This window comes from Anas acuta, chromosome 11 (assembly GCF_963932015.1).
Source record: "Anas acuta chromosome 11, bAnaAcu1.1, whole genome shotgun sequence".
NCBI classification, from domain to species: Eukaryota; Metazoa; Chordata; class Aves; order Anseriformes; family Anatidae; genus Anas; species Anas acuta.
In genome coordinates, this window is record NC_088989.1 from 7,711,978 (window position 1) to 7,738,381 (window position 26,404).

General features: G+C 48.5%; 1 protein-coding gene across 8 annotated transcripts in view; it reads left to right on the forward strand.

Annotated features, from left to right (window-relative positions):
* Positions 1–26,404, forward strand: part of CADPS (calcium dependent secretion activator) — a 196,737-nt gene that overhangs the window by 61,334 nt on the left and 108,999 nt on the right. For all 8 annotated transcript variants that reach the window (XM_068693992.1, XM_068693991.1, XM_068693997.1 and 5 more), the window contains exons 4-6: positions 5,295–5,375; positions 9,282–9,518; positions 11,382–11,503. In XM_068693992.1, the coding sequence (XP_068550093.1) occupies positions 5,295–5,375; positions 9,282–9,518; positions 11,382–11,503 (440 nt within the window). The remainder of the gene's footprint in view (positions 1–5,294; positions 5,376–9,281; positions 9,519–11,381; positions 11,504–26,404) is intronic.

Below are 26,404 nucleotides of genomic sequence, written 5' to 3' on the forward strand. Positions count from 1 at the left end.
GCTGCCTTCCTGCAGGGACAGAGCCTTCAGCTCTGGTTCAGAGACATCACCAGAGCTGGGGGCTTTCAGGACCAGGTCCCTTCCTTGCTTGTACAGAAGAATATTTCCTCAAGCATCAGCATCGTTTGTGGGAAAAGGATGCTACGGGTCCATCGTGACTGTTCAGGCTGTGGGCTTGTCCTGGCTCATCGCTTTATCTCCTAGAGCAGTGGTTTTCTGATAAGAAGTGGAGGGCCTCCATGCAGTGAATCACTGTGGGAACCACGTGTTTTCCAGCTGGAGCACTCGGTGGTGCCAGATACCACAGTTACTAGCACGCCTTGACTGAGAGATTAATTATTAATTGAAGGGGTCTTATGAATTTTTCAGTATTTTCCCTGATTGTGCATTACAAAGCGAAACCATCTTTCCTCAGACAAAGATCTCTCCTAAAGCCCTACATCAAAGCTGCAAAATTGTCACCCGTATTGTGATCTTGTTCAGCCTTCACATCCGGCGTGTTTGCTTTGAAATATTTAATCTGCCGTTTGCTGAGCTACATGGCTCCCGGCGCGACAATGGACGAGAGCCCTGAAGCTTTCTCCTGGGGGCTTTTGGCACCAGTGGCCACGCACAGCACAGCTATCAGGCTGTGTTTTGGGCAGGTGGGTGACCACACCAGTGCTTCAGAGGCTTCCCAGAAACTCAGCATCTTAGGGGAAGCATTTTTGGGATTATTAAAACAGTGCATTGGAAAATCAGTGCCACCATTGAGCCAGTTTAAGTTAATGATTTTAGGAGGACTTAAGCTGCAGGTTCAGCTCTCTGTGTCAGTAACCTTCACTTATTTCAGCTGGACAGGGTTTGGCAAAGCCCAGCTCCGCAGCAGCACCAGCGCAGCGCTGGGTGCCAGCAGGGCTCGGCCAGGCCACAGGTGGGTCAAGCACCTAGAAAATTGATGTGGGTTTATTTCTGTTCCCCATGAGGCACAAAGCAGGTTCAGGTAATATGGCGTGTGCATTGCCAGTGGATTTAAAGTGTGGTTTTCCATCAGCAACTGGTTTGTGCTCTGCAGAGGCAGCATAACCATCCTCTACGGGAGGGAAAATGCTTTCCAACAGGCCCCAGCAATCGGGACTTGGTGACATTTGCTCCCAGTGCTGGGAAGCAGTGTTCACATTAGCAGTGACTGGCAGGGAGGACCCTTACGTGGTCCTGGTGCTTTCGGGCTCCTCTCCCGTGGCTGGTGACAGTGACGCCGACAATGCCTGTCACTTGGGCAGCACGCTGTAACTGCCAGGCTAATCGCTGCACGTTGCGTCCTGTCCTTATCAGTCCTTGTAGCTTACAAACTTCTTTCTGTTGGCTCTGTCACTGTGATGGCTTGAAACTCAGAAGCTTCGTGGTGCTGAAAGCGCAGTATTTTGGTCTGTTCCCCTAACGCTTATAAAAATCACGTGTAAAAATCAGTCCCCATTAAACTGTTAATGCCCTTGGAGTGCCCGTGGCTCTTTTTGGGGCAAGCCAGGGCTGCAGCTTTAAAACTCCCAGGGCTCAGCCTGGGTGCTCCAGGGAGGTGAGGGGAAGCACAGGGTTTAGGCAGGGATGGGGTAGGGCTGGTGCATCTTACTGCAGGTCTTATGGCTTTGTTAGGCTGGTTTGTTTACCTTCTCCTCCACCTGTAAGAGGCACAGAGATTACCTGCCGTCCCTTTGGGATACCACGAGGAAAGGTCTTTGTTTCAGAGGGGAGGAAGCCAAGGGGCTCATACGGGCGCCTGGTTTTACCGCCGTGCATTCAAAATCACATCATGAGCATCTTCAACTTCTTTTATGTTACTAGTGCCCATTAAAATTTATTCCCAATTAGCAGTTTATATGTAAGAAATTGTCTTGTGCAACATCCTTTCCTTGCAGTTGAGCAGTCACCATGTGGTTAAAAGCAGGCATATGCCCTGCGATGCATTCAGTGACAGACTCGCTGTGATTCTGGGAGGTTTTGGGCTCCGCTCAGAATCTAATCTGCATAATTTTATTTTATTTTTATTGTTTTACTTTAACAACTGTTACACCAACGTAGATAATCTCTGCAGGGCAAGCAGAGAGAAATAATATTGTGTGCGGGTAGACGTATGAAAACATCTAATTTACCAGCAGGCAGTTGGGTAATGATCAGTTGAGAATTGCAAATTATATACGTCATATATTTGTGACATGCTGCTGAAGAAAGGCCCGGTGCATATGACAAATCATATATACACTGAAATTTATAATACTTTTCACATTTAATTGACTGGGGCAACCTTATGATTTATATCTTTGCTTTATTCATAGCATACCCATAACATAGTCATAATGCAGAACGAAACTAATTCAATTTCTCCTTGACTTTGTAAATCATTTATATATTTGGCTGTCAAGTATTTGAATATAAAGTGGGCATGCATACGGCAGAAAATAAATAGCTGATTCTCTAGTTAAGAAATTGAGTTTTAATGATGTTAGGGTCTGTGCTGCCCTCCTTGGACATTTGGCATTGCTTAGATAGCAAGGATTACATTTGTCCCTTGCCTTATTTCGCAAGCAGAGCATGTTTTATGGGCACCAGCCCTGCTCTCTTAATGGCCCTATATAGCGTTATGACTGTGTAAAACCTCCTCAGCTTGCTCTGATGTCAGCAGGAGCAGCGAGTGACTGAGCTGCTGGCTCTGCTGCTCCTCGTCACGAGAGCTCTGCTCGAACTGGCCAGGACTGCAAACACCAGGACCGCACACGCCGACTGCAGGCGGGGGCTGTCTCGTTAGTCCTGCTCGTTGTGTAACAAGGAGGAGATGTTCTGATGAGTTTTTGCCATGGAGCTGTTATGCAGTCATTGAAAACACAGCCTGGCGATGCTCTTGGTTTCTTTTAAGCACTGGGTTATCAGGCTCGGCCACATCGCTGCGCTGAGAAGCTCTGGAGAGGAGCGTCTTCTCCGCTGGACCACCGCTGAGCAGGTGCCAGGGGTGGTTGTTGCCTCCCAGGAAAAATAATCTTCCGCAGTCAGATCTCTCCATGACACAGTTTTTGACACCTGTGGCATCGCTAGAAAACATCTGCAAGACCGAGATAGTGCGGGGAAGTGTGAGACAGCGTGCTGGCTCGTTATCATACCGCAACAACATCTCTCCTCCTGCAGCATCCTCGGTTTCTAAATTTAGCCTGGGAGTTATTTTGGGTAATGTGTGATTAGCCTCAATTACTGCAGCTCGGATGGAATTCAAATAGTGCCCCCTTTTTCAGAGCTGCAAAGCCATGGAAATCTGGGATCGTGCATTTCCTACCCTCAATTAAGCAGCTCTGAGGTGCTCGCACAGCAGGGGAAGTCAGTCGTGTGATGCTTTTGCTCGTGGAGGAATTACTGGTGGGATTAATCCCAAAAGGTGCTGGTAGTTCCTGGCTCCATGCTGCTCTTGGGATCAGGAATATAAAGATGAAGACAGCAGGCTAGGAAGTGCAGCTGGAGTGAGTGAGATCTGGGTGGCCAAGCCAGAGCTCATTGAAGCTTCAGTGGAATTTGGATCAGGATCTAAAACTGTGCAGCTTTCCAGCTTGAATTAAACCTGTAACAGAGGCTTTCAACAACTAACCAAAAATATATTTTCCCTCACTCTCAGCCATAACAAATGTCAGCTCTCTGGAAAATCAGCTGTGGTGAAGCAATATGCGAATGTCCTCCACAGACAGCCGAGAAGTGCCATGGACAGCGGTGGGTCTGGGGGGAATCGATGTATTTTGGCACATGCTTAGGAACCTCGGACAGAAGAGCTTGTAACTCGCCAGGCTGAGAACAGAAACTTCGGTCATTGCCGTGGCTGGAACTTCGCAGACTGCACTGCAGCAGCCCAGCAGCTGTTCTGCCAAGTAGTTTGTCTCCAAAGGAGGATAAAACACAGGGAGGTGGTGAGAGCGACCCCAGGCCGGCGTAAAAACCTCATGGACGTGCGGCTGTCGCTGGAGAGCTGACACACAGCAGCCTGTGGCTGTTCTGTGTGCTGTAGCCAGAAGGAGTCAGTCCTGTGAAGCCATGGGTGATCCCCTCAGAGCCCACGGCTGCTCCAGGCGCAGGTCAGGAGGCTGCTGTCTGCAGGCAGGATTTTAGAAAGGGGCAAAGATGAACTTGGAGCTTTCAGAAAGTGATTTGTGAGCGCTGAGCTTGGGTCTGTGAGTGGCCTGTCTCCTCCAGCAGGAGCCAGGAAGCAGCGCTTGGTTTGGGAGCCAGCACTCCCTCGTGGAGTTGTGTTTGCAAGACGAGGTGAACCAAATCGGTGAGGTTTCTCACCAGGCTGAGCGTGGTTTCACAGCTCCCAGGTGGAGCAGTGCCACGACTGCCCTGCTGCCAGCTGCTGCTGCACTTTCCTAGCCCTGTGCTGTGGCCAAAATGACCCTGAAGGGGTCTAGAGACTGCTTGGAGTGGAAAGCTGCTATAAAATTGCTGCTTCGTTACAGCAGCTCTCGGCTTCTTTGGGATCTCGTTTTGATTTTGTGCTTTTTTGTTCTTCTGTAATTTACGTCTGTGCATTCCCCCTAAAAATAACGTATCTATCTCTGAGTCCTACCAGTGGCAAGCTGCTTGCCGCAGTCACCTGTGTCTTACCCATGTGCTGCCATTGCTAGCTTAGCAGGCAGAAACTACTTCTTGCCCTCAGAGGACATTTCAGGGCCAGGCAGATGCCACACACCAAACCACGGGGCTGTGCGCGGTGTTGCGGAGGTCTCCGCTGAAGGCTGGGTGCATGAATCGGGTGCTAGCACGCGGCTGTAGCAACAGGGAGGAAAGGGAAAGAAAAATAAGCAAATGCTGTTTATTTCTGCTGAGTCTTTTCTGGCTGCTTCTGTCTTTCTCTGGATGCCAAGCAGGGGCAGGAGGGTGTCTGCTTGTTGTGGTGTGTCCTGCCTACAACTGCAGCTGCCCCAGCACCAGGGCATTGCTGCTGAGTTGCTGCGAGACCACTCCTCAGTCCAAATTCCTAGCCAGAGTACTTCATCACAATTGCTTCGTCTAATCCTTGGTAAGAAAGGGAAGAAATGAGGGGAATTAACCTTGAAGAAGAAAAGAAGGCAGGTCCTCACCCAGGTAGGCTGTGGCTTCCTGGCTGCAGGGCTGGTCTCGTGGTTGAGGGCTTCCACCCCTCGGTCCCCACTGCGTAATTCCAAGCTCTGGTGAACCAGCTCACAGGGGCACCGCAAGTAACGGGAGACACTGAGCGGCTTCTGAAGATGCTGCAGGGGTTGACTTTTTAACCTTGATTTGTTTTTTTTGTTGTTTTTGTACAGCTGGACAACCCGGACGAGCAGGCGGCACAGATCAGACGTGAGTTAGATGGGCGTCTCCAAATGGCAGAGCAAATTGCTAAGGTAAAATAAAAAATCTTCTGTTTTAACGAGTGTACAAGTTGTTTGTTGCTGTTCCCAGGTCCTGTTGTTCCCTCACATGTTTCTTTTCCCAATAATCACCAGTTCGATGTGAGCATTTCTTTAACTGCAAAGAAAGAACAATTGCAGATGCTGCTGTTCTGTGACTTTGCTGGAAAATCCCTGATGAGCTGGGCAAGTTCAGGTGCCTACAAAATGTTTAGGTGCCTGATGAGTCCTCAGCAGTGGGGAAGAAAATGTCCTTAACTGCGACAGCTAGATGTGCAAGTGCACAGCTGAGCCCTGTTTGTCAAATTTATATGCTGAGTAACAGGGCGGGTGATGGCATGCAACGGGAAGCCAGGAATTGCACTGCAGGGGTTTGTGCTGTTCAGTGGGCTGCTGGGAGCCACAGTTCCCTGCCTGCAGGTAGACACTGCCGCACTAAAGGTACTTTAGATTTGCTGTCCCAGACATGTTCATGTTTTGCATGAGAACATTGAGGCAAGCATTGCCCCCGTATGGGCATCACCGCCACCTAGAGCAGCAGATGGGGGAGCTCCAAACAGTTTTTGTAACCAAGCACTCAGCAAACTGCCCAAGGAACCTTCTGTAAGGAGACATCTCCCGTGTAGCAAATTGCACCCTCACATGGTGCAGATTTACCTGGCCTCCGATAGACCACATGCAGAGAGAAATCCTGGATCCTGTTGACATCAGCATGGCCAAGATTTTATCCTCTCCTCTAATCAGATGCCCTGAGTCACAAATAAAGCCCTAATGGGGCTGAAGACATTAGGAATGATCTATCTGGCTTCTTGATAATCAGGAAACTATTCCCAGAAGGAAAACAAAAAAGGTCCCCAAGGTCCCCCAAGGCTGGGGAGCTGCTCTCCAGCAGGCAGCCTCCCTGCGCAGTCTGTGAGGAGCTGAGCCCAAGTGCTGAGGCTTTTATGGGCAAAGTCATATCAGAGCTGTTTGCTACCTCACTGAAATCACCGAGTGTAAAAAGCACAGAGCATTCACTTACGGCCAGGTGTTTGCAAGGATGCCCGTGGCAACTGCTTGCTCACTCCCCACTGACACTTAGGGAGCTGCTGGGGAGGCAGGTTCTGGTTTCCCCCACCTCACTGATAAATGCAGCAAGGCAGCCAAATGATGGCACGGCAAAGAAGCAAATAACTGCAGCTCCTTTCCTTTGTTCGGCACTTGGCCCCCTGCCATTTTATTTTCAAGACAATCTATGGGATTTTTTATTTGCAGTGAAATGTAAAGCCCCCGCGTGGTGCACTACTGCTCTGATTCTGAGGTGGGCAGCCAGGCACCGGGTGCCAAAATGAGATCTCCTGATTTTGTTGTTAGATTTTCTCTTTATGGCACGTGGGACAACAGCATGTATGGTTCAGCATCAGCCAGCAAAGGCTGCAGCTTCGTGAATTATTTTTGCAAACAAGGATTTGCCATTTCCACTCTCCCCCCCAAGGATGCTGAGAACAAACTGTGCCACTGCTGGCCTTGCGAGAGGCAGTCACGAGAAAGTCCTGAACACAACCTGACATTTCCCAGTGCAGAACTCAACCTTCGAAATACAGCAGTGCCGCTGGGGGGGAGGCTTGAGGTAAACACAGCCTACCTCTCATCCGTTTGGCAGGTATTGGTATTTATTCTCATTCACATTGCTGCTGCGGGTCCTCTCTCCCGAATGTCAGATCCCGCCAGCGCCTGCCTACGAGAATCCTTCTTCTTTCAGACCCACGGATGCTGCCTTTCAGAGGCATCCAAATGACCTTTGAGTCCTTCTCCATACCCTCCTCCCTGGGCTGGGCTGCTTTCTCTCTAGCAAAGGGTAGGCGCTCAGTTCGGCTCTGCAGAAGGACGGCATTTGCAATTTCATCTCCACTTCGCAGCTTTTACTGCAGGTTTGCTGCACAGGGAGACTTGCAGGGCTCAGGGAACCGACACTGAGGTGGCCCTCGCGCACACACACACGGCCTTCAGCCTGAGACCTTGAGGATCGTGCCCGAAGCTAAGCAGATGTTGTGAAGCTGACTCTGGACAGGCTTTTCACTCTGCTTGTACTTTTCCAGAAGCTAAACAGAAGCAGACTTGCAGCAGAGAGCTCAGTGATGCCAAGAACGAGGTTTGTTTTTCTCTGCAGCCATGTGTGCCACTGTCCTGTGGTGCCTTTCCCACCCAAACACCTGGCCTTGAGGGCAAGAAGGAGCACATCTTGGGGCAACTAAAAGAGACCTTGTGACGGCACCAGAGCAATAAGTCCATCTGTGGCTGGACCCACTCTGCTGCAGCCTGCTGGACTGGTTATTCCTTACACTATCTTAACACTTCCGCCCACATTTGTCCCCATTTCTGGGCCTCTCCCTTCTCCAAGTATGCATGGAGGTGACTGGCATTCTTTTTTGCTGTTGTCTCCACCCCTTGATCCTATATTCTTCTAGACTTCCCTCAGCTCTACACCCAGTTAGCTGGGTAACTTGGTACCATCTCTGCATTTCCCTCATCAGACCCAATCCCCGCTGAACTGTTAGGCAGCACTTTGAGCTACCTGGTTTTAGCCTCAGTAGGAGAAGCTGCTGGTAGCACGCAGAGAAACATCAGTCCTTGCTGCATTGGTGAAGAGGTTTGTGGGGGCCGTGCCAAAATCAAGTCCCTGGAGAGACCGGTAGCAGCAGGGTGAGCAAGCAGTGATGTTTGAACATCATTGCTTCAGCAGTAGTCCTCAAAACCTAAACCAGTTGTGTTCTGTTGTTGTTTTTTTTTTTTTCCTTTTCCTAGAAGTGGCTTGCACCTTTTGTAATGCATATGCAGTAACACAGACCGATCAGGTAGCTTCTTACACAAGGTCTAATTTACATGAGAGGATTGCTTCCTGAGATGGAGGCTGGAAGCATGAGACTGTATTTTAACTGCTTGGTGTGAGTGCAGTCATGAGTGGGGCTTGTAATGGGTAAGCTGCTGAGGATTGATGCAAGGACTAGTGCCGTGGAGTATTTTTTTCAGCAGGCTTATGACAGCCTTGTGGAAGAAACATGACCTTGTTTTCTTCTCTAGCATACACTTTACGAACTGCTTTTTTATGAATTGCCACTGAGAAGATACTTTGCATGTCAGCATCGAGTTCTCAGGCTGCAGATGCTGCTTTGCTGTCGTGCACCTGGTGCAGCCTCATCACCCGCTGTGAGGTGTTCAGAGCCTGGGGAGGCTCGGGGATGGGCAGACCTGTCAGAAGACATAGGGCTTAGACCAGTGTGGGAAGCGATTCAACGCTGATGTTTTGGGGAACATCACATTTTGCTCTAAGTGTCAGCTTGGTTCTAATCTTTAACCATCCAGTGTAGTCCAATTAGTGAAGTTTAGAGGGTGTTTTACCCCTCCTTGCAGTTGGGACTATGCCTTCCAGCCCACACATTGTCAGTTTTGCCTTCTTAGGCTCCTCTCACCTCTAGAAAACCAATGGAACAACTGCTCAGCAATGTTTTCACATAGAGATGGCACATCTGAGAGACTGGGAAACAAGTCCCAGAACGCCAGCACCCTTTGATTTGTTAGTAAATTGCTGTCGGTCACAAAGCTCAGCTGAGATCAGGCCTAGGGTTTTGTAATTGTGAATAAACTTATATGAAGGAGGCCACGTGCAGACAGAAAAGCAATGGCATGTAAGTGCATGCAAGAAACAGTAAAGTTGGAGAAGTACCAAGCAGTAATTCTTTGGGAAGCTAACAGTAATGGTTCTGCATTGCACAGGGGGAAGCTGCAATTTGTCAGCTGGTTTGTGGCTGTTCCCTGCCCGCCGACCTCTCTGCAGATGCTCCTGGGGGGTTCTCCCAGTGCAGCAAGTGGTTGCTGCTCCTCACCACAACTCATCCTGTTGCTTTTGTTTTTGAATCCAAGGAGCGCAAGTTTCCGAAGTTTGTGTCCAAAGAAATGGAGAACATGTACATCGAGGAGCTGAAGTCGTCCGTCAATCTCCTGATGGCAAACTTAGAGAGCATGCCCGTGTCTAAAGGAGGCTCCGAGTTCAAGCTGCAGAAGCTGAAACGTAGCCACAACACCTCAATAATTGACATGGGAGAAGAAAACGAGAACCAGCTTTCCAAGTCGGACGTGGTGTTGTCGTTCTCCCTGGAGGTAAGCTTCCTGCTGTCTCTGCTCCAGCAGACAGCCTGCAGAGCTGGGATTAAAAATCTCAGCAGCAGCTTCTGCTGGGTTCAAGCGTAACAGTTAGAGGGAGAGAGGTCAGTAGAAGTCATTTTCTGATCTCCATGAGGAACAGCTCCTCTCTGAGTTACCAGGAGCTTTGCCTGCAGTCAAGCACTATGTCCTTTCTGTTTTCTTACCATCTTGTTGGAAAAAAACAGTGTAAGATAAACCATCTGGAATTTCCTATTGCTGTATATTGGATGGCTTGGTAATCTGTGTATTTCACCAGCCTCTTCTTAAGGCTTGATTCTGAGTGTACCCTATAACCCTGGGAAAAATCTATCTCCCTGTATTGCCTCTGAAACCACTACAATAATGCAGGGTTTGATCCAGACTCTAATTTTTATGTGCTCACACTTGCCTGGCTACTTCACAGTTTGTTTTCTGCAGCACGAAGGGAACAAAACCAGAACTTCAGGCTGGCAAGTCTGCCTGCATGACATTACAGAGGTTCCTCGTTGGCACGCCTAGTTCCCGATGTACTGAAACGCACTGTAAATGTCAGTGTTTAATTATTGCCACTTAGAGGTGTCACTTTATTTCTCTGCACGCTGTGCTTTCTCTTTGGAGAATTGTTAAAAATTGCTGGGCTTTGAATGCACCCAACAGATTGTGGGGAAGTGCTGGGCTTTGCTGGCTCGCTGTCTGCTTTGTGTCGAGCAGAGTTCCTGCATTCAGGGGTTTGTCCGTGCACCCAGGGGAAAGCAGGGTGCTGCAGGGACCCACGTTACATCCAAACAGGCTGTCAGTCCTGGAAGCACTGCTGCTGCCGTGGCTGTCTTCAGCTGGGTTAATTGTTCTCTGCAAACATCTTGGTAGTCTAGGAAAGCCATTTACTCCACGGAGTCATCAGCGTTTCAGACACACCCGTACAGAGTTGTTGACTGTCAAAGAGTGGGTTTGTTACATTGTCAAAACAACTATTAGGATGGGGTCAAAAATGTAGGATGCAGAGAAATCAGAAACTTCTATTTTTGTGTGGTTTCCCATTTATTTCTCTCCCTAAGTCTCTTGTTATATATTGTATATTGTGCCAATGCAAACTTATAATGCTGGTTGTCCAGATTCAGTTTAACTCAACAGATGTCTGAAACCATCTCTCTAATACTCAGCTCATTCTCACTAAAAATAGAGCTGTGGACCCAGAGACAGTGCCTTCAGTGGCAGCATCAAACAAAGCCTGACTTCTGAGTGTCTCCATACGGAGGGAACGATCACAAAGCCCTAGACCTCTCTGTACAAAAAGCCTGTGCAGTGCCTATAGACATACAAAAAGGGACTTGTCCTTGCAATGGGATGTCTGAAACACTTTGCTCCAGCTGAACCCCATCTGGTGGGAAGCAGGAGCTGAGTGAAGCACTGACTTCAGGAGCTGGCAGGTCTCTTCACTGCTCTGTGCATGAAACTCTTGCTGCAAGAGAGTTTTTGCTCATCAGAGGGTTGGCGGAGTTCTGTGTTTGAGAGAAGGGCTCCTCGGTGCCAGGGCACATCAGAAGACTCAAGGAGAGGAGTTTTAAATCGTGTGTATGTATTTCATAGGTAGATGTAATAAAACATGAGCAGCAACTCCCACAGTGTTTCCTGAAGAAATGTTCAAGGTACGTGGTTAACAGGGTTAGCCAACTTTAAAGTTAAGGAGAAATTTCCTGGAACAACTTTGATGGCAATTTCTTAATCTTGAAAGTAGGCTTTTGGCACAGAGTGGGTGGCTGGATGTATGACCCCTCGGGATCAGCAGAGCAGGGTCTGAAGGAGGCTACTCCTCTTCCACCACCTTTCTTTGCCCCGCAGGTTGTCATCATGGAGGTGCAGGGGCTGAAGTCGCTGGCCCCCAACCGTATCGTGTACTGCACCATGGAGGTGGAAGGTGGGGAGAAGCTGCAGACTGACCAGGCTGAAGCCTCGAAGCCAACGTAAGTCTCGTTTTGCCTTTTGCTCTCTCCACCATGCTCTTCTCGACCAAGTTGTTGCTGCTCTGAGGAGCTACAGATGACTCTGGCTCCTGCCTGGTGAGGCCAGAGGGGTCTGTGAGAACTTGTGGCGAGGGCTTCCTTCTGCAGAGGAGAAATGCCTTCCTCGTACACAGAGCATCACCCCACGACTAAGAATGGCACGTAAGCCCTGATTGAGAAGGAAAAAAAGTGTTAATGACAGGCTTATGTCTCCTTGTAGCCATAGAGACATAAATTTGTGCCTATACGTAAGTGCTTTGCTAAATAGGGATGGAGTTAAGCAGCTGCTTAGATAAATACTCGTCTGAGTGTCCATCTGAACTGGCGCTGTCAGGTGTGGGTACATAATCTCCTCCTCCCTGGCAGGGTTTTAGCAGTCCTACAAGGAAGGGGAATGGCTGGCGGAGACATGCTCTGGCAGCCACAGCCAGAGGTGGGACAGAAGAGGAGTGGAAGGCTCCAAGTTGCTTGGTCAAAGCTTTATCTGAGGCCACATTGTTTGGGTTCGGTTCAAGGGCAGAGTGTTGTTCTGTCCTCTTTGACCTGGACCCCAAATGCCTTTCTGCAGCCCAATACTTTGCTTTTCCTGTCTTCTCCTGTTGTTGCATTAGACTGCTAGTGGTCATTAATCTTTGTTAGTTTGGAAGGTGAAGATCATGAACAGTTTATTTCCTTTCTGATTTGGTAGATTAGTGACTTGCAGCACTCTTCATGTGGATGTGAGACCATTTTCCTCTGGTCCACTGCAAAGATTTCACACCCTAATAAAATTCTCAGTGCACATCCTCACAGCATACAACTCCTGGGGTGAAATAAAGCCTCTTCCAGAGATGCTGAGTGGTACAGCGGGGCTGCTGTTGGGATGTTCCCTCTCTGGTCCCGTGTCCCATCTCCTCTGAGGGACAGGCCCCCAGTGGTGTTTCCCGAGGAGCTTCCCAAGCTTATGGGAGGGAAGCTGAGAACCAGCTGAACCTGCACAGTTCCATCATGTGCAAGTGCACGAGCGCTGCATGTGAATGGCTCAAGACCAGTGCTCTCGAGGAGGTGTCAGCTAACATCTTCCATCAGCTGCTGTCCTCCCGCGGAGGCACAGAAAATGCTGATGCCTTGCACCCTGCACGGCACCGGCAGAATAGGAATCTGCTGTAAGCAATTTAAAAACAATATTCCCAATCAGGGGAAGTGCTGCAGCCTGCCTTACTTTTCAAATTGCTCTAAAATCTGCTTCGGAGAAGGAAGTAGGAGAACTGTACATGGAAGAAAATTTCCATAAGAACCTGCAGTTGTCACTATTTTAGGTATTTTTGTTGCTTCACAGGGAAAGTTGGGCTCTATTTAGGGGAAATTACTGTTACCCATACTGAATAGTGTGCTTCTGCTGGGTTACATGCACTTTTTTAGCCTGCTCATTCTACTTTTGCTCAAAGGATCTGTCCTTACTTACTCAAGCCTTCTTGCTGTAAGCGATAGATCTGTGTGTACAAGTGTTGTTTGGAAAATAAGAGATGCAGGAGTGAGCTCTTTAATTGAATGGCTCTTTTTATCATAATGTAATGTACAGTGCCTGGGCAGAAAGCCATCAGCCCTGAGGAACATGCAGCCAACATACTACAGCACGGTCCGAGTTACGTAAGTCCATCACACTCATCCTCCCTGTGCTGGCTTCCCACAGAGGTGCAGGTCGGGTTTGAAGTCTTCTAGGTTGCTCCACCCTTGGGCCAATATGTAAGAAAAAGCCTTGAAAGGGCCTTACGGTTCCATTCCCCAAAGGTCTAGGGACGTTTTCCTTCCAAAATTAAATGCCACCCAAGCCAAAACGCTGGAAAAACCTTCCACAGAAACCATCACAGAAAACCTTGACTTTTTTCATGTCTGCATCAGAAGCACGTTGTTCACCTTGCTTCCTCTGCCAGACACAACAGCCCAGAAGGGGAGCAGCAAGGTCTCTTGAAAGCAATTCACTGCACTTACCTTCTCCTTTTCAGACAGGAAGGAAAGAAGGAACGAATGAGATGTGACGTGTTTGTCATGTTGCTTAATACAGGACTTGGAGGCCCTCAGGTACTGCGGTGATGAGGCAGTGATAGAAGCAGCTCAGAAAGGTCTGTGGTGCATTTTAGAGCTGCGCTGTGTTGCAGGCTTGTGAAGTGTCTCTCAGATGCCAACGTCGCTCTCACTGAGGTCATTCACACCACAGCTGCTCGGGTACTTTTTATTGTAAGAGAAACAGCCATGAGTAAAGGAACTAAGTCAGCCAACGCATGCTAAGATTGCTCCCTGAAGTGTCCCCCAGACCTGAAGTTTTTGGGTGCTTTTGCACTGGGTGCTGCCGAGCAACTGGGCTGTGCTGAGCCTCAGCACTATAAAAGTGTGAGTGTTGTAGCAGGGAGGTTTACCCCTGTGTATCCAACACTTCTGTATCTCAGAGGCTCTAAAAATAGAGCTGCAGCTCTGAGTGTCTGCGGTCAGTGAGAAAGAGCTGAAAGCAGTTCTGAAAACAGGCAGGATTGTCTTAGGTTAAATTGTAGCTCTTCAAACTGCTCTAAATTCTGGTTTGCCATCATTCTGGAGGCTGCCTGAGGTACAGAAGACTAAATTTCTCATACTTACTCTCAAGGGGAAAAAAAAAAAAAAGGAAAAAAAACACATTACATTTGAATAGCCAGATTCACTGGAAAATGTCCATTCTTTGTGACAACCCTGTGTCTGGGGAGCTGGAAAGGAGAGCCTCGCAGGGCCAGGGAACCATGTCAGACATCTCCTTTTTGCTTAAGAGTGACTCCTGGAGTTGTTCCCTGTATTCCCCTGTGTGCTCGGAGTGCCAGCCCTCAGCTGAGACACTTGGGCTGCAGACATGGGAGGCAGGGGCAGCTCCACACCTCGCTGCTGGGCTCCGTGCCTCGGGCTGGCACCTGCACACCTCGTGGAGAAGGACAATCTCCCAACCAGGGAAGGATTTCCAAAAGCACCGGTCCAGCTCATCTGCCATCCAGTTCTGTGAGAGATTTGCTTTGCTACTGCAAAACCAGCAGTTTTAGAGAATAAGATGTTCAAAAACATCATCGTGCTTTTGGAGCTTGAATGGTATTTGTAGGTCTTGAAAGAGGCAGGGTGGGCAGTGAAGTGTACCAAGCAGTCAAATCGGCCGTGTGTGAGGGGTTTGGCTCTCGGGCTGGCATTAACTGCTTGTCCCTTTTTCCTTCTCAGACTCCACGTTGGATTCCTGACATTTTAAGCACAATCCCTTCATGTAAGGATTATCTGCCTCAGCACGGGTACTGAGGATGGCACAGTTCTAGAGAGCCAGACCTGAAATAGCAAGGGTTATTTCAGATCAGGCTTGCAGTGTATTATTAGTAGTGCTTTTAATAAGTTGTGTAAGAAAAAGCCTTTGTATTATGCCCTAACCCGCAAATGCCTCTACATAATATCCGAAATCCCAGGCCAAGCAGGATTTTATTGCTTTTTGTGCTGGATCTTTATTCTTGCAGATATTGGAGGGTTTTACTTCCCTGACTGTTATCTTGATGGCTGCCCTCTGCAAAGCCCAGAGGGTGAAGTGGCTCCTGCACATCTCCAGCAGCGCCCTGCCAGCTGCTGCGACTTTGATGCTGCTGTTTCTGCGGCCAAAGAGCGAGGTGGCCGAGGGGCTGGGAACCGCACACAAGGTCTGATGACAGCACCCCTGTCCTACAGCATCCAGCAAGGCTGCTGGATATATTTAATCACTGACCTGTGCCCGTAGCAGTGCTCACAGGCTGTACCAGTGATTCATCTACTTACGGTACCGCAATTCTCTGACGTGAGCAAAAGAAAACAAATACCAAAACAACAAGGAGGTCCTACGTGCCTTGTAAACAAACACTGCATGGTCACCTGGGCATACTTCAGCATGGAGATAAGTCTTGTTTTCCCCATGTGTACAGTGGTGAAAATCAGGTGCACCTGCTTGGAACTCAGCGCTGCTCCCCTGGCTCTGACCATAGTCTCATTCTGAGCTTAAATCTTCCTCCTTGCTGCGTGACCCCATCAGGACTAGTGCAAGTGTTGTGCTCAGAGCATGAAAAGCTTATTATTTTGTGTGGAGCTTAGTATTTTGGGAGGAAAAAAGATCACTCTTTATTGCCTCGTTTTTATTTCATGCATTTTTCTTATGTATGTGCTGTGGGGCGGTGCTGGAGAGAGGACAGAGCTCTTCTGACTCCATGTCAGAATAAAGCAATGTTTTTGGTAAACTTTTAAACCTCTCCATCTCTGTCCCCTTCCCTTCCCTTGGCTATTTTGCCAGGAGACAGGAGCCCTGCTTTACCTTTGTCCTTGCTCCCGATGCTGCTCCCTGATTTGCTTTCAGGGTGCCCCGGTGGCTTGGCTGCTTCTCTCTGCTGCAGCAGGCTGCCCTGGTTTGGGTCCCTACACCAAGCCGATCACTTGATCAGTGTCTTAGCCTCAGCTCGGTGTGCAGCATCCAGCAGTTTGCTGTCTGATGGTGAGCAGGGGCAGGACCACAGCTCATCTCCACGGTGCCGTTCAGAGCCTGTCACCTTCTGGGAGATGGGTGCAGGGCAGCCAAATGAGAAGTCCTGCAGGAAGGGAGGCTGCAGAGCAGGGATGCCCTCTCTCTCTGCAGCAGGGGAAAATCAGGGCTTTTCTTGCAGGAATCCCCTGCCTCAGGCCCCGCAGTTTGAAGGGAGGCTCAGTGGTTTCGCGTGGAGTAGGAGCGTGATAAGAGCATTGTGCTGCAGTCAGTGTTTGGTCACCGCGGCTGGCTGGGAGATGCCGTGAGCACTTCCCCGTGGTGAAATCAGAACGGTCCTTTTGAGATGAGCTCTCATGTATAAATGACAAATAAACATCCTGTGTGCTGTAGAACAAATTTAATTCTGCTAAACTAAAGGGGTTTATACGAACGTGGGCAGGAGCAGAGCCCCTAATTCCCATTGTGCATCCCCCATGCAGTGGGTGGCTCTCAGACGGGTGCAGTCCTGTAGCCTGGGGGCTGTGCAGCTCATGGCTTTGCTGCCTTGCTGCTGGGATGGCAGAGCCAGGCAGGAGGAGCAGCTGCTGAACACTCGGCTGCATAACCCGTGTGCTCCCAGCCCGTGCTACATCCACATCTATCACGGTGTTGCAGAGGTATTGCCAGTGCTCAGGAGGACCTGTGTGGCTACGTGAGTTTAAGCAGTCATCCACATTTAGGTTTTCATCCCTAGCTAAGCCCTGTGTAAGCAAAATTCATGATGCTGGGTTAAAAAAAAAAAAAAAAAAAAGCAATAGGAAAATTTAGAAGGAGGCTGCATTGCTATTTTTCTTCTCCCCTCCCTCTTTGAGTTTGCTTCAGCATTAAATATAAGCTGCCGTAATTACCCAGACTGATTGGCTTCCCTTTCCACTTGCATGGTTTTGTTTCATAGCTGTGCAGATGTTTACAGCTCTTTTTCCCTCAGGAAGCCTCCAGGAGCCTTACGACTGTGTAAAAGTAGGTGATGGAGCCCTGGGTACCGCTAACGTCAGACACCACCGCTTCTGAGCCGCACACCTGGCCCTGTGGGTGAGGTGCTGAGCAGAGTCAGTCTGCCCCAGGGGGAAATGTCTTCCAGGAGACATCTTCAGCTTTGCTCGGTGCAGCTGCTCCGAGCCCGTGCTGCTGCTGCTGGGCTAGGAGGTGACAGTGGCAGGGACACAAACGCCATCAGGTGGTTTGTTTTTAAGCCACCTCCGTCTAGGACTGAAGTGTACAGAATGGCATCCAAGTCCCTGCACATGGTTTCTTCATATACAATTATTTAGCATGCCTAGGAACCTTTTTTTTTTTTATTTTCCGATGAGACCACATGTGGCTTTGCTCCTGTAGGATCCTGCTGTTAGTTCTGTATGAGCTGCGTTTCAAACACCCGTGTGCGTGATCCTATTTCCATAGTGCTCCTGAGATTTGTTATGACATTCCCAGTTTTGAAAATGGAGGCTGTGGACAAGTCATTAAGCACAGCAAAAAAAATGCTCTAAGAGGTTATTAGCCAGGTAAATTTACCAAGCTGTCGTTCTAGGGAATTGTTTCCATCTGCCTGAGCCTCCTACAGGAAGCGCTGCCTCTTCCTACAAGCTCTGGGTGGGGAAATTCCCTTTTCTCTCCTAGGTTTGCAGCATTTGAGGAGCCAGTGGTATTTATATGGCTCACAGGAGGATGGAAGAAACTGGTTTAGTTTAAGCACTTTAGTTTTTCCCCAGAATAAACACGAGGCTTCACCGCAATTCCCCTACACTGAGCATCGCTCAGACGGACGCAGTGGTGTGGTGTAAGCCCTGGGCAGCTTTCCTTCCCTCTTTTTTCCCTCCTGGTGCCCCCACGTTGTTAACCACTGCTCCTTCTCGTGTGCTTCCTCCCTCTGAAGAGGTTTTTTGAGAGGAGCGTGGGGGTGTTCACTATGTGGGAAGAGCTCAAAGGCTTAGTCCTGCCCGTGTCTCCGTCCTCCCTCACAGCACCAGCTGGCTGTGTGGCAGGCGTGCAGGTGGCCTCCAAGATTTAGTCCTGGTTGCAGTTTGGGTTTGGTTATTTTTTTTGTTCATCCTGGGGCAACAAGGGGAAGTCATTCACACAGCAGGCACTGCTCATAATGGCTGTTTTCTGCAAAGTACACTCACGGTCCCACCCATGTGCTAGCAGCAGCTGCTACACTAGAATCTGTGTTGAAGAATAACGAAGGCTTGTTCCTACAGACGTACCTCTTGTAGTTATTTCTATTCACTTACCTGTGGTAGCAAGTCAATGCAGGCTCTGGCTGTTTTCCCTGACCTTTGGGATGTGCATAGCATGGATTTCACATGGATGCTCGGGTCTCTACGAAGGGTTGAGCTCCTTCACCTTTTCTTTCACAGCAGAATGTCTCCCTTTTCTAGCCAACTGTCTGAATTCTCAACTGTTCTATGCATTGGGGAATTACGTATTCCTGTGATAGCACATACATTCAAATTTAAGTAGTCCAGAAGGTGTGATGATGCCCAAGGCAATTTTCATCTACACCCGTCTGCTGCATCACTCCCATGTGTGCAACCAACCTTAAGATGGGCCAGCGAAGACCAAAAGGACATTGAAATGAGACTGCGATCCAGTGAGGTGAAATAATTGCTAAATTAAGAAGAGGGCTGCATAACAAAAGTCCTGGAGTACATGCAGTCTTCTTACTTAATATCCGTGGTTGATGTTCTGGAAAAAAAAATAAAAACCTCAAGCCATGCCTTCGCCTGAGTTCTGCACGTCACCCACCAGGCGAAAGGCAGGGATGAGACATGTGGAAGTGCCCGGTTGTTGGTTTATTTATTAGGTGCTGTGTACAAGTAGAGCACATTATCGTTTAATGAGGGGGACTGCTATTGCTGTTGCAGAGCACTGTAGGGAGGTACAGAGCATTTTTGCTGCTGGGCCCGCTCTTGCTTGGACAGAGCTCTCAATGCGGGAATGGTTTCACGAGCCGGCTAACCTTGGCTTTCATTTCTCAACATTTTAGTTGTCTTCTCTGTGAAATGAAGGTAGGGTCCTGTTCTCTGTGTGAACACGAAAAGGTTTCCCGATGAACAGCAAGCACTTGAGGGGAGCTGTGCACTATTGTTGCTACATGGGCAAAGACTGCAAGACATGCTCATGGAAAGAGGAGCCTGCAAAGGAGGCCAGAAGGATGCAGCAACATTTTCTTGAACCCTTTCCACAGCAACTCCAAGGTGTTTCAGATTGAAGAAGTCCCTGAAGGTCAGGACACAGGACACAGGAGCATCTTGCCTGGCTTGCTGTATTTCTCACCTTTACCAAAAGATCTTGTAGACAAACACAGCTGAGAGCATCTGGAGCAACTTTCTCTCCCTGGCTTAGAGAAGAGGATCTCAGCAGCTGTGGGACCCCTCCAGAGGTGGGAAGAGGCCTCAACAGCCCCTTGTGGTGGGTGCGGGAGGACAAACTCCTGCAGCCAGGGGTTGCTGAGCCCTCCCATCTGTCTGACCAGACAAGCAAAATGCCTGTCTTGGGACAGACCTTACAGGGAAATGAAGGATGTGGTGTTAGCATGTTTGCTCCAGCTATTCTCAGTGGCTGCGTATCCTTACCTTGAGTTTGCTGTCCATAAAACTAGGGCAACACTTGTGTTTCACAGCAAAGAAAATGCTCACCTAACAGCTGCCTAATGAGACACCTCCAGAGCATCCCTTGGAAAAGAGCTGCTTAAGGACAAGCTGGTTGCTCAGGAAAGTTCCTCAGTAATCAATGTAGAGAAAGGGCTCACCTTCAAGGGCATCTCACCCCATCACAGGGGGTGTTTCTGCAGAGCTGGCGGTGTAAATCCTCACCAGGCCTGAAGGTTGTTTTTTCACCCCTTTTTTCACCCCTCTGCAGTTTGGTTTTATCTAGGGTGTTAAGAGTTCATTAGAAGTGATGAACCACATCTCAATTAAATAGTTGTTGTGGGAGAAGGGTGGTGGTTTTGTGGCTGATTCAGTTGGGCATCTTTGCTCTGGTTTGGCACGAGGACTCTGTGGTTGGCAGGTGTGTGGCGCTGCAGCCAGACCATGAGCGGCGCTGTGATGGACTTCCACAGGCAGTGCTGGTAACCGCAGGCAGTCAATGCACGCAGGCTGATTTCATGAATGAAGCCTTCATTCCTGCTGTATCCGTAGCTGACACACTGATGAAGTATTGTGAAGTACATACGCTAGGCAGCCCTTGTAAAGCAATTACTCTTTCAGTTCAGACCTCCCAGTGAAAGGTTGCTGGGCTTACATTCCCATGTCCTCCTGCTGAGCAGTTTGCCTCTAATTGTAAAATCATAGTATTAAGCGAAAGCACGGGGCATTTTAAAAGCAGTCATCATTTAAATCACGCTAAGTAATCGCGCTGCTTATTTTTCCCGTAAATACCCCGAAGATTGTGGTGAACAGCCTTGCTGTAAATCCTCCTCCCAACCAGCCACAGCGGTCCTGCAGTAAAGCAGGGCCTGGGGTGAAGCCGGCTGCAGGACGGCGAGGTCCTGGTGATGCTGTGCTGTGCATAGGCATGTCAGGGGACATCGCTGGGGCAGGAATGCCATCTCGTGGCCGTAAATAGCTATTATGTGATTCAATCCATCTCCCATCCCTTCTTACAGCTTCCCCATAACTGTGCCTATCAGCTGCGCTCGGGAAGCACTTTGTGCTGAAACCAAACACCTTATTTTCTGTATAATGAAGACCATCCTTTCCTGAGCTGCTGAAGTCATGCCATCAGCCTCGTCAGCTCCTCTTGGCTGCGGTGCCCCGGCAGCCATCTGATGCGGTGCTGGCACAGGAGCAGGGTCTGTGGGACATAAAACAGTGTGGGACAGAAACAGTGCTCCAGGCAGAGAACTGGCCCTGCTTGGCCTGACACAGCACAGCTCAGGGCAGGCACGGCCCCAGCCTCTGGGCGTACCGGGGTGTTCACTTTGTTGCTTGCAGAGGCAGAAGGTCTCACCTCATCAGGAAAGCCCAGGAGTTTGTAGCTTATTCCATGGCAAGGGGGCTGGAAGGCTGCTCTATCAGAATGCCCTGCTTCTTTTTATCACCTCTTTGTGAGCCAGCTGCTGAAGGTGTGGGCGCCAGCCTCTGCCAGGTGTTGCAGACACATCCACGCTGCCACATCCCCTGCCCTGCCCCGCTGACACCTCTCCCGAAGAGGAGCGAGCCCTCTGCTCCCCCGGCATTGCTGGGCACTGCTGGCTGATCTCCCTTGTTCCTAGAAATTCACAAAGACTCGTTTCTGAAAATGAAATTAGCATTTTCAGCCTGGTGGAATTAATGCCGTCCCTGCGCCAGGTTTCCCTGCTGTGCTGAGTAAATCTGTGCTATAATGAGCTGCTGCTTCGGAGAGATGTGGGAGGGGAGCTCAGGGAGATCACCAACAGCCATAACCTTGGTCACTGGCCTCTATTTGCTGGTTTCAACCCACTGGTATATGTAATGTGATAGAGAACATAACAAAAAGCTTTACTGCAGGCTTCTTCACATACAGGTAACAGCTAAACACCGTTAAAACCTTATAAAAACTGTTTATTTTCTTGATGTTATCCCAAGAAATATGTAAAAACAAACCTTAGCATCACAGGTAGGGAAGCAGGTATTGCCTGTTCCATCAGCTGCACGAAAGGTCAGCTCTGTGCCTGGTGTGCCCCTGTCTAGTGTTGCTGTCCCAGTTCCTGAGCTGCAGACACAGGTGATTTATGACCCCAGAGTTAAGGCTGCTGCCTGGAAAGGTCTCTGCTGGGAGGTGGGGTGTGGGCTGAAGAAGAAAAGCCATCGTTTGTTAGGCAGGATTTTTGGAAGAAGTAATTCAAGACTGCCTGTAGCATTTCAGTGATGCGTGATCGGACCTCTCCGTCCTCAGATTGAGATGGGCTCCAGCAAGTGCTCCAGCCAGGCACAGCGGTAAGCAGAGAAACCACTTAAAATCATTTTCAAATGATTTTCAGCAAATATATCTGGAGAGAGAGAAAAGGTGTCCTCCGGCAGTTTTGAAGCCCATGAAAACTGGTCGTAGATCATATTTAAATGTCAGCCCTGTCTAAAGCACATCACTCTCCAGCTGCTCCCATGTTAGCCTGCCGACAGGCCGAGCTGCTTAGCAGGGCTGATTCATGGCCCGGCGGTATAATTCAGTTGCACTTGTTCATTGTTTAGAGAAATCACAGGCATCGATGTTCTGCTAGATCTAGTTACAAGGCCAAGGATGGAGGGATGCTCTGTTTTAAATTAGGCAGGGGCTAAGTGGGCTTGCTGGATACAACAGGACACAAATGAAAGAAGTGAATGGGAAACAACTCTCCCAACAAACCACTTACATGGCCTAATCTAGAAATCTCTCAGCTGAAAAATTAAATACCCCTGGGTATTCGTATGTATGTTCAGCACTTGTAAGGCCATTGGTACAAGGATGAAGTCAATGTCTCGCAAAAACAGCTGAGAAATTTCTAGATCAGGCCATGTAAGTGGTTTGTTGGGGAGAGTTGTTTTTGCGGAGTTTATGGCAGGAATGGGTAAGAGCATGGTGCAGGGCATGGTGAGGAGACTGGGTGGTCTTACTTGTTCTGTCTGTAAGTTGGGAAGGGCTGGGAAACATCACCCTGAGGGTTTGCTAGAAGATTGCCAGTGTGTAGCTTGAAACATCTCCCAGCAGCTTGGTCTGAGCAGCTTGGCTTCTGCGTCAGCAATGGCAACGCTTTCCCTTTGGGTGCCGGGCAGGACAGCACCCGTGAGAGCTTCTGGCTGCTCCTTACCTTGAGGTAAGCCTGTCCTGAGACTGCTCCGTGTTACATGAGCCCACAGAGGCTTGGGGACCAGGGAGAACCTCCCTCCCTTGTAGTCCAGTCACTTCTGGATATGTCATCTTATGTTTCATTCACATAAATATCTCTCAGTGCTCTAGGCTGTTCAGTTAACTATCATGATGGTGCCTTTCAGTAAATTTTGGTTCCTAAAGCTTGCACACAGCCAACAGTGCTGATCTAAAAAGTAAAAAAGTGCTGATGTAAAAAGTAAAACAAGTTAAGTTAAGCTCATAGAAGGTAAAACAAGTTCTCAGGATAGCACCTGGGGCATGCATCATCCTTTGGCTCTTTGCAGCCAGAAGAGTTTGATCCTGAGTTTGATGCCTAACGAGAAACCCTGGAGACACAAGGAGATCCAAATTATATTACCGGAGCAGCAGAGATGGCATAAATCGGGCTGTAATTCTAGCAGAGTCCCGAGGCATGGCATGATTTCCTGGCTAGCTTCAGGCTTTGGGATGCATTAAGCAGTAAGAAATGCTGGGCTGAGGGTTTCAGGTGGGATTCGGATAATGAATATGGTCCTAACTGAGAAAGTACTGCCAGGATTTTTCTCCCCGTAATACTTCTTTTCTGTGGTGTGTGTATACCTGTGTATACATACACATTTATATATATCCTTTGGGGTATAATGATATTATTTCTCCTGGTTTGCAAGTGAATTATTGCTTTGAAGTGTAAGCATGGGCTGTGTGACATGGGGACAAGACAGTGTGGGTAGTTCATGAGAGGATTTGCCCAGGATGGATCCCAGGGCACTTTCCCAACAAAGCAGCTCCTGCAGGGATAACGTGCTTAATTATTAAACGCGGAAATGAAACCACTACCTTGCTATTCCCTCAAAAGATCCGAATACCTGACAACTGTCCAGAGCTAATTTTATGGCCGATAATTTAATACGCGGCACAGATAAACTGCCTACTTAGATTGAATACCAATGATGTTTCGGTGCCATGAATTATGGCCTTATGCTGAGCATCTCTATGGCAACTAATGACATCACCGCAGGCTCCAACCTGCACAAAACCCAACTTCGGAGGGTCTCTGCTCGTTGGCATGGATCTTTCCGTGGCTTTTGGGGGGATAAATAAGCAAGCACCACGGTGTTGTCAAGGGTTTGCTATGTATGTTTACTGTCGTTTGAAACATTTATTCCCTTTGTGGCTAATGTTGTTCTCATGAAGGAAACCTAATGAAAATTACTGTTTGTATTTGGTTAGTAACATTTGTTGATAACATATGGTCTGGGAATGCTTCAGCAAATAAGAGCTTTTTAATAGTAAACAGAGATATGAGTTCTATAAAGCAGATGCTGTCAAAATACACAGCGTAAGGTTCGATATTTTCTTACTTTCTCCTCTTATCCAAAGCAAGATTATCTCTCTAATTTTCCCCGCTGGTGACAATGCAGGTTTTTTTAAGAGAGAAAACATAATCTGTGACCTGAATCTGTAATTAGAAAATAAGGCTCTTTCTTGGTTCTCATGTTTAAAACATTTATTGGGAAGCTGAGGGATAAGACACAAAAAAGATGTAACGTTGGGGCATCTGACTGAACTGCGGGGCTGTCGGTAATTCATGCCAAACCTCTGCTCCCGGCACTGATGGCAGTTGGATGCATCGCCATAAAAGATGAAACGTGGAATAGGGACACGGGAAGAGAGGATATCGGAGCAAAGCTGATGAGGAAACCCAGTTTGTTAATCAGCACGTGCTGAACGTGCTCATCTGCTAAGCTCAGTTGGACTAGATTTGCTCAGAGAGCAAAGCATAAACCATAATCCTCGTGCAAAAAAGGGGTAAAGGGTTTTTCCCAATAAACTTCCAAACACAAAAGCTGCTCTTTGGTATTTATGTTTGAGGAAAATGTATGTTCTGGACATGTGCAGTCTGAGCCTTTTCCCAGTTGATTCAAGGGAACTCTCCTTCTTCAGGAGAGGATCTAGTCTGAGGTCAATGTGAAAGAGAAAGTCATTTATAGGGTGAGGAGGAATACAGTGGTTAGGGAGATAGGGCATAATCTCTCATCTGACTTGCAGTATTTTAGGTTGTATTGTGCATTCTGCCATGTCGCCCTGATGTGTTGCTCGTGGCATGCTGTTTGTTGCTTTTAGTTTGTAGAAAGCACCTTCCCTGTGATTATCCTTCAAGCTTGCTTGTACACTTTGCATGAGCTTTGAAGTGTGATGAATATTCAGGGTCTCCAGAAACAACATGGAAATCCAGTTCACAATGAATTAAAAAAAAAAAAATACAATAAGAAAACCGAGCAGATCTTATCTACTAGCTTCACAGCAGGCTTCTGCACGGTCAGATGTTCAGCAGTGTCCTCCTTGCAGCCGTGCATTCTTCCTCAGTCCTCCATATGCCCTTGGTGTTCAGCTGAGCTGCCGTCTGCTAACGAGAGCAAGTGCCACTTTAGGAGTGCTTTGCTCACCTTTTTCTTGGAAGTGTGTCTCACTTTATTTTAATAAGTTTCTAACTCTCTAAGAAGTAGAAACAAATCTTGAAACATAGCTGCAAACTCTAAAATATAAAAGCACCGTGTGCTTTTTTACCTCTTAGTGTATAAAGTATTTTTTTTCTTTTCTCCACTCCTTTCAAACTTGTCTAAAGCTTGCAAATAGACATTAGTTCAAGTTCCACTTAATTTTTGTTCCATGACCCTCTTCAGTCTGTTCTTGTTTGCCAGAGGGGAGATTTACTGTATCTCAAAAACCTTAGCACAGGTGAATAATTTGACTTGTTGGTGTGAGTGGTACCACAAGTGAGCCTATTGGAAAAGCTGAGGCCTTTAGGATGTTGAAGAGACTTGGCGTTTCACAAGTTTCCTTTGCCTATGATCTTTCTAAATCAAAGCTGGCTGTTCTGGGTACCTTTAAAAGAAAAGTCCTCTTGTAACTGAAATAGAGCAGAACTGGGGGTGGTAAGGAATAGAAGCAACCCGAGACTAAATTAATATATTGCTTCGTGAGAGGAGGGGACGAGGCCTCTGAAGTTCACTCACTGTTCGTGTTCTGCAGGTCTGGGGGAGTGCTGGGCACACGGAAACCCCAGAAGTTGCAAGGAGGATTAACAGTGGGTCCAGAGTCTGGCAAGGCTCCCTAGAGACCGGCAGGTTGTCACTGCTGATTAGCTGAAGAAAGGGAGTAAGTGAACTAGAGGGATCCGTTTAGAAATCATAGCAGGAAAGCTGCTAATCCGGGCAGGGCGGAAAGGGGCGACCTTTCCCTGCCACACGCTGCGCTTACGGGGTGGCACGGTGAGCCCCGGCCGCTCTCCAACTTGCCCGGTGCAGTGGCACCATTGGGTGCAGGGCTGTGGCTCCAGCAGGGCACCTCCAGCACCTTCCGTGTGCCCAGCACAAGTGACCCCTCAGTCCCACAGCGTGTGCAGGCTTCTTTGCTGAGGATTTGAGGAAGGTCAGTTGCAGGGGGGGCTCCCCGTGGAAGGCTCAAAATGGCAAATTCGGCCATCCATGTCAGCAGGCTGCGGGTTGGGCCCCATGCCTGCAGCCTCACTGGAACTCATGGGGTTGTACTCC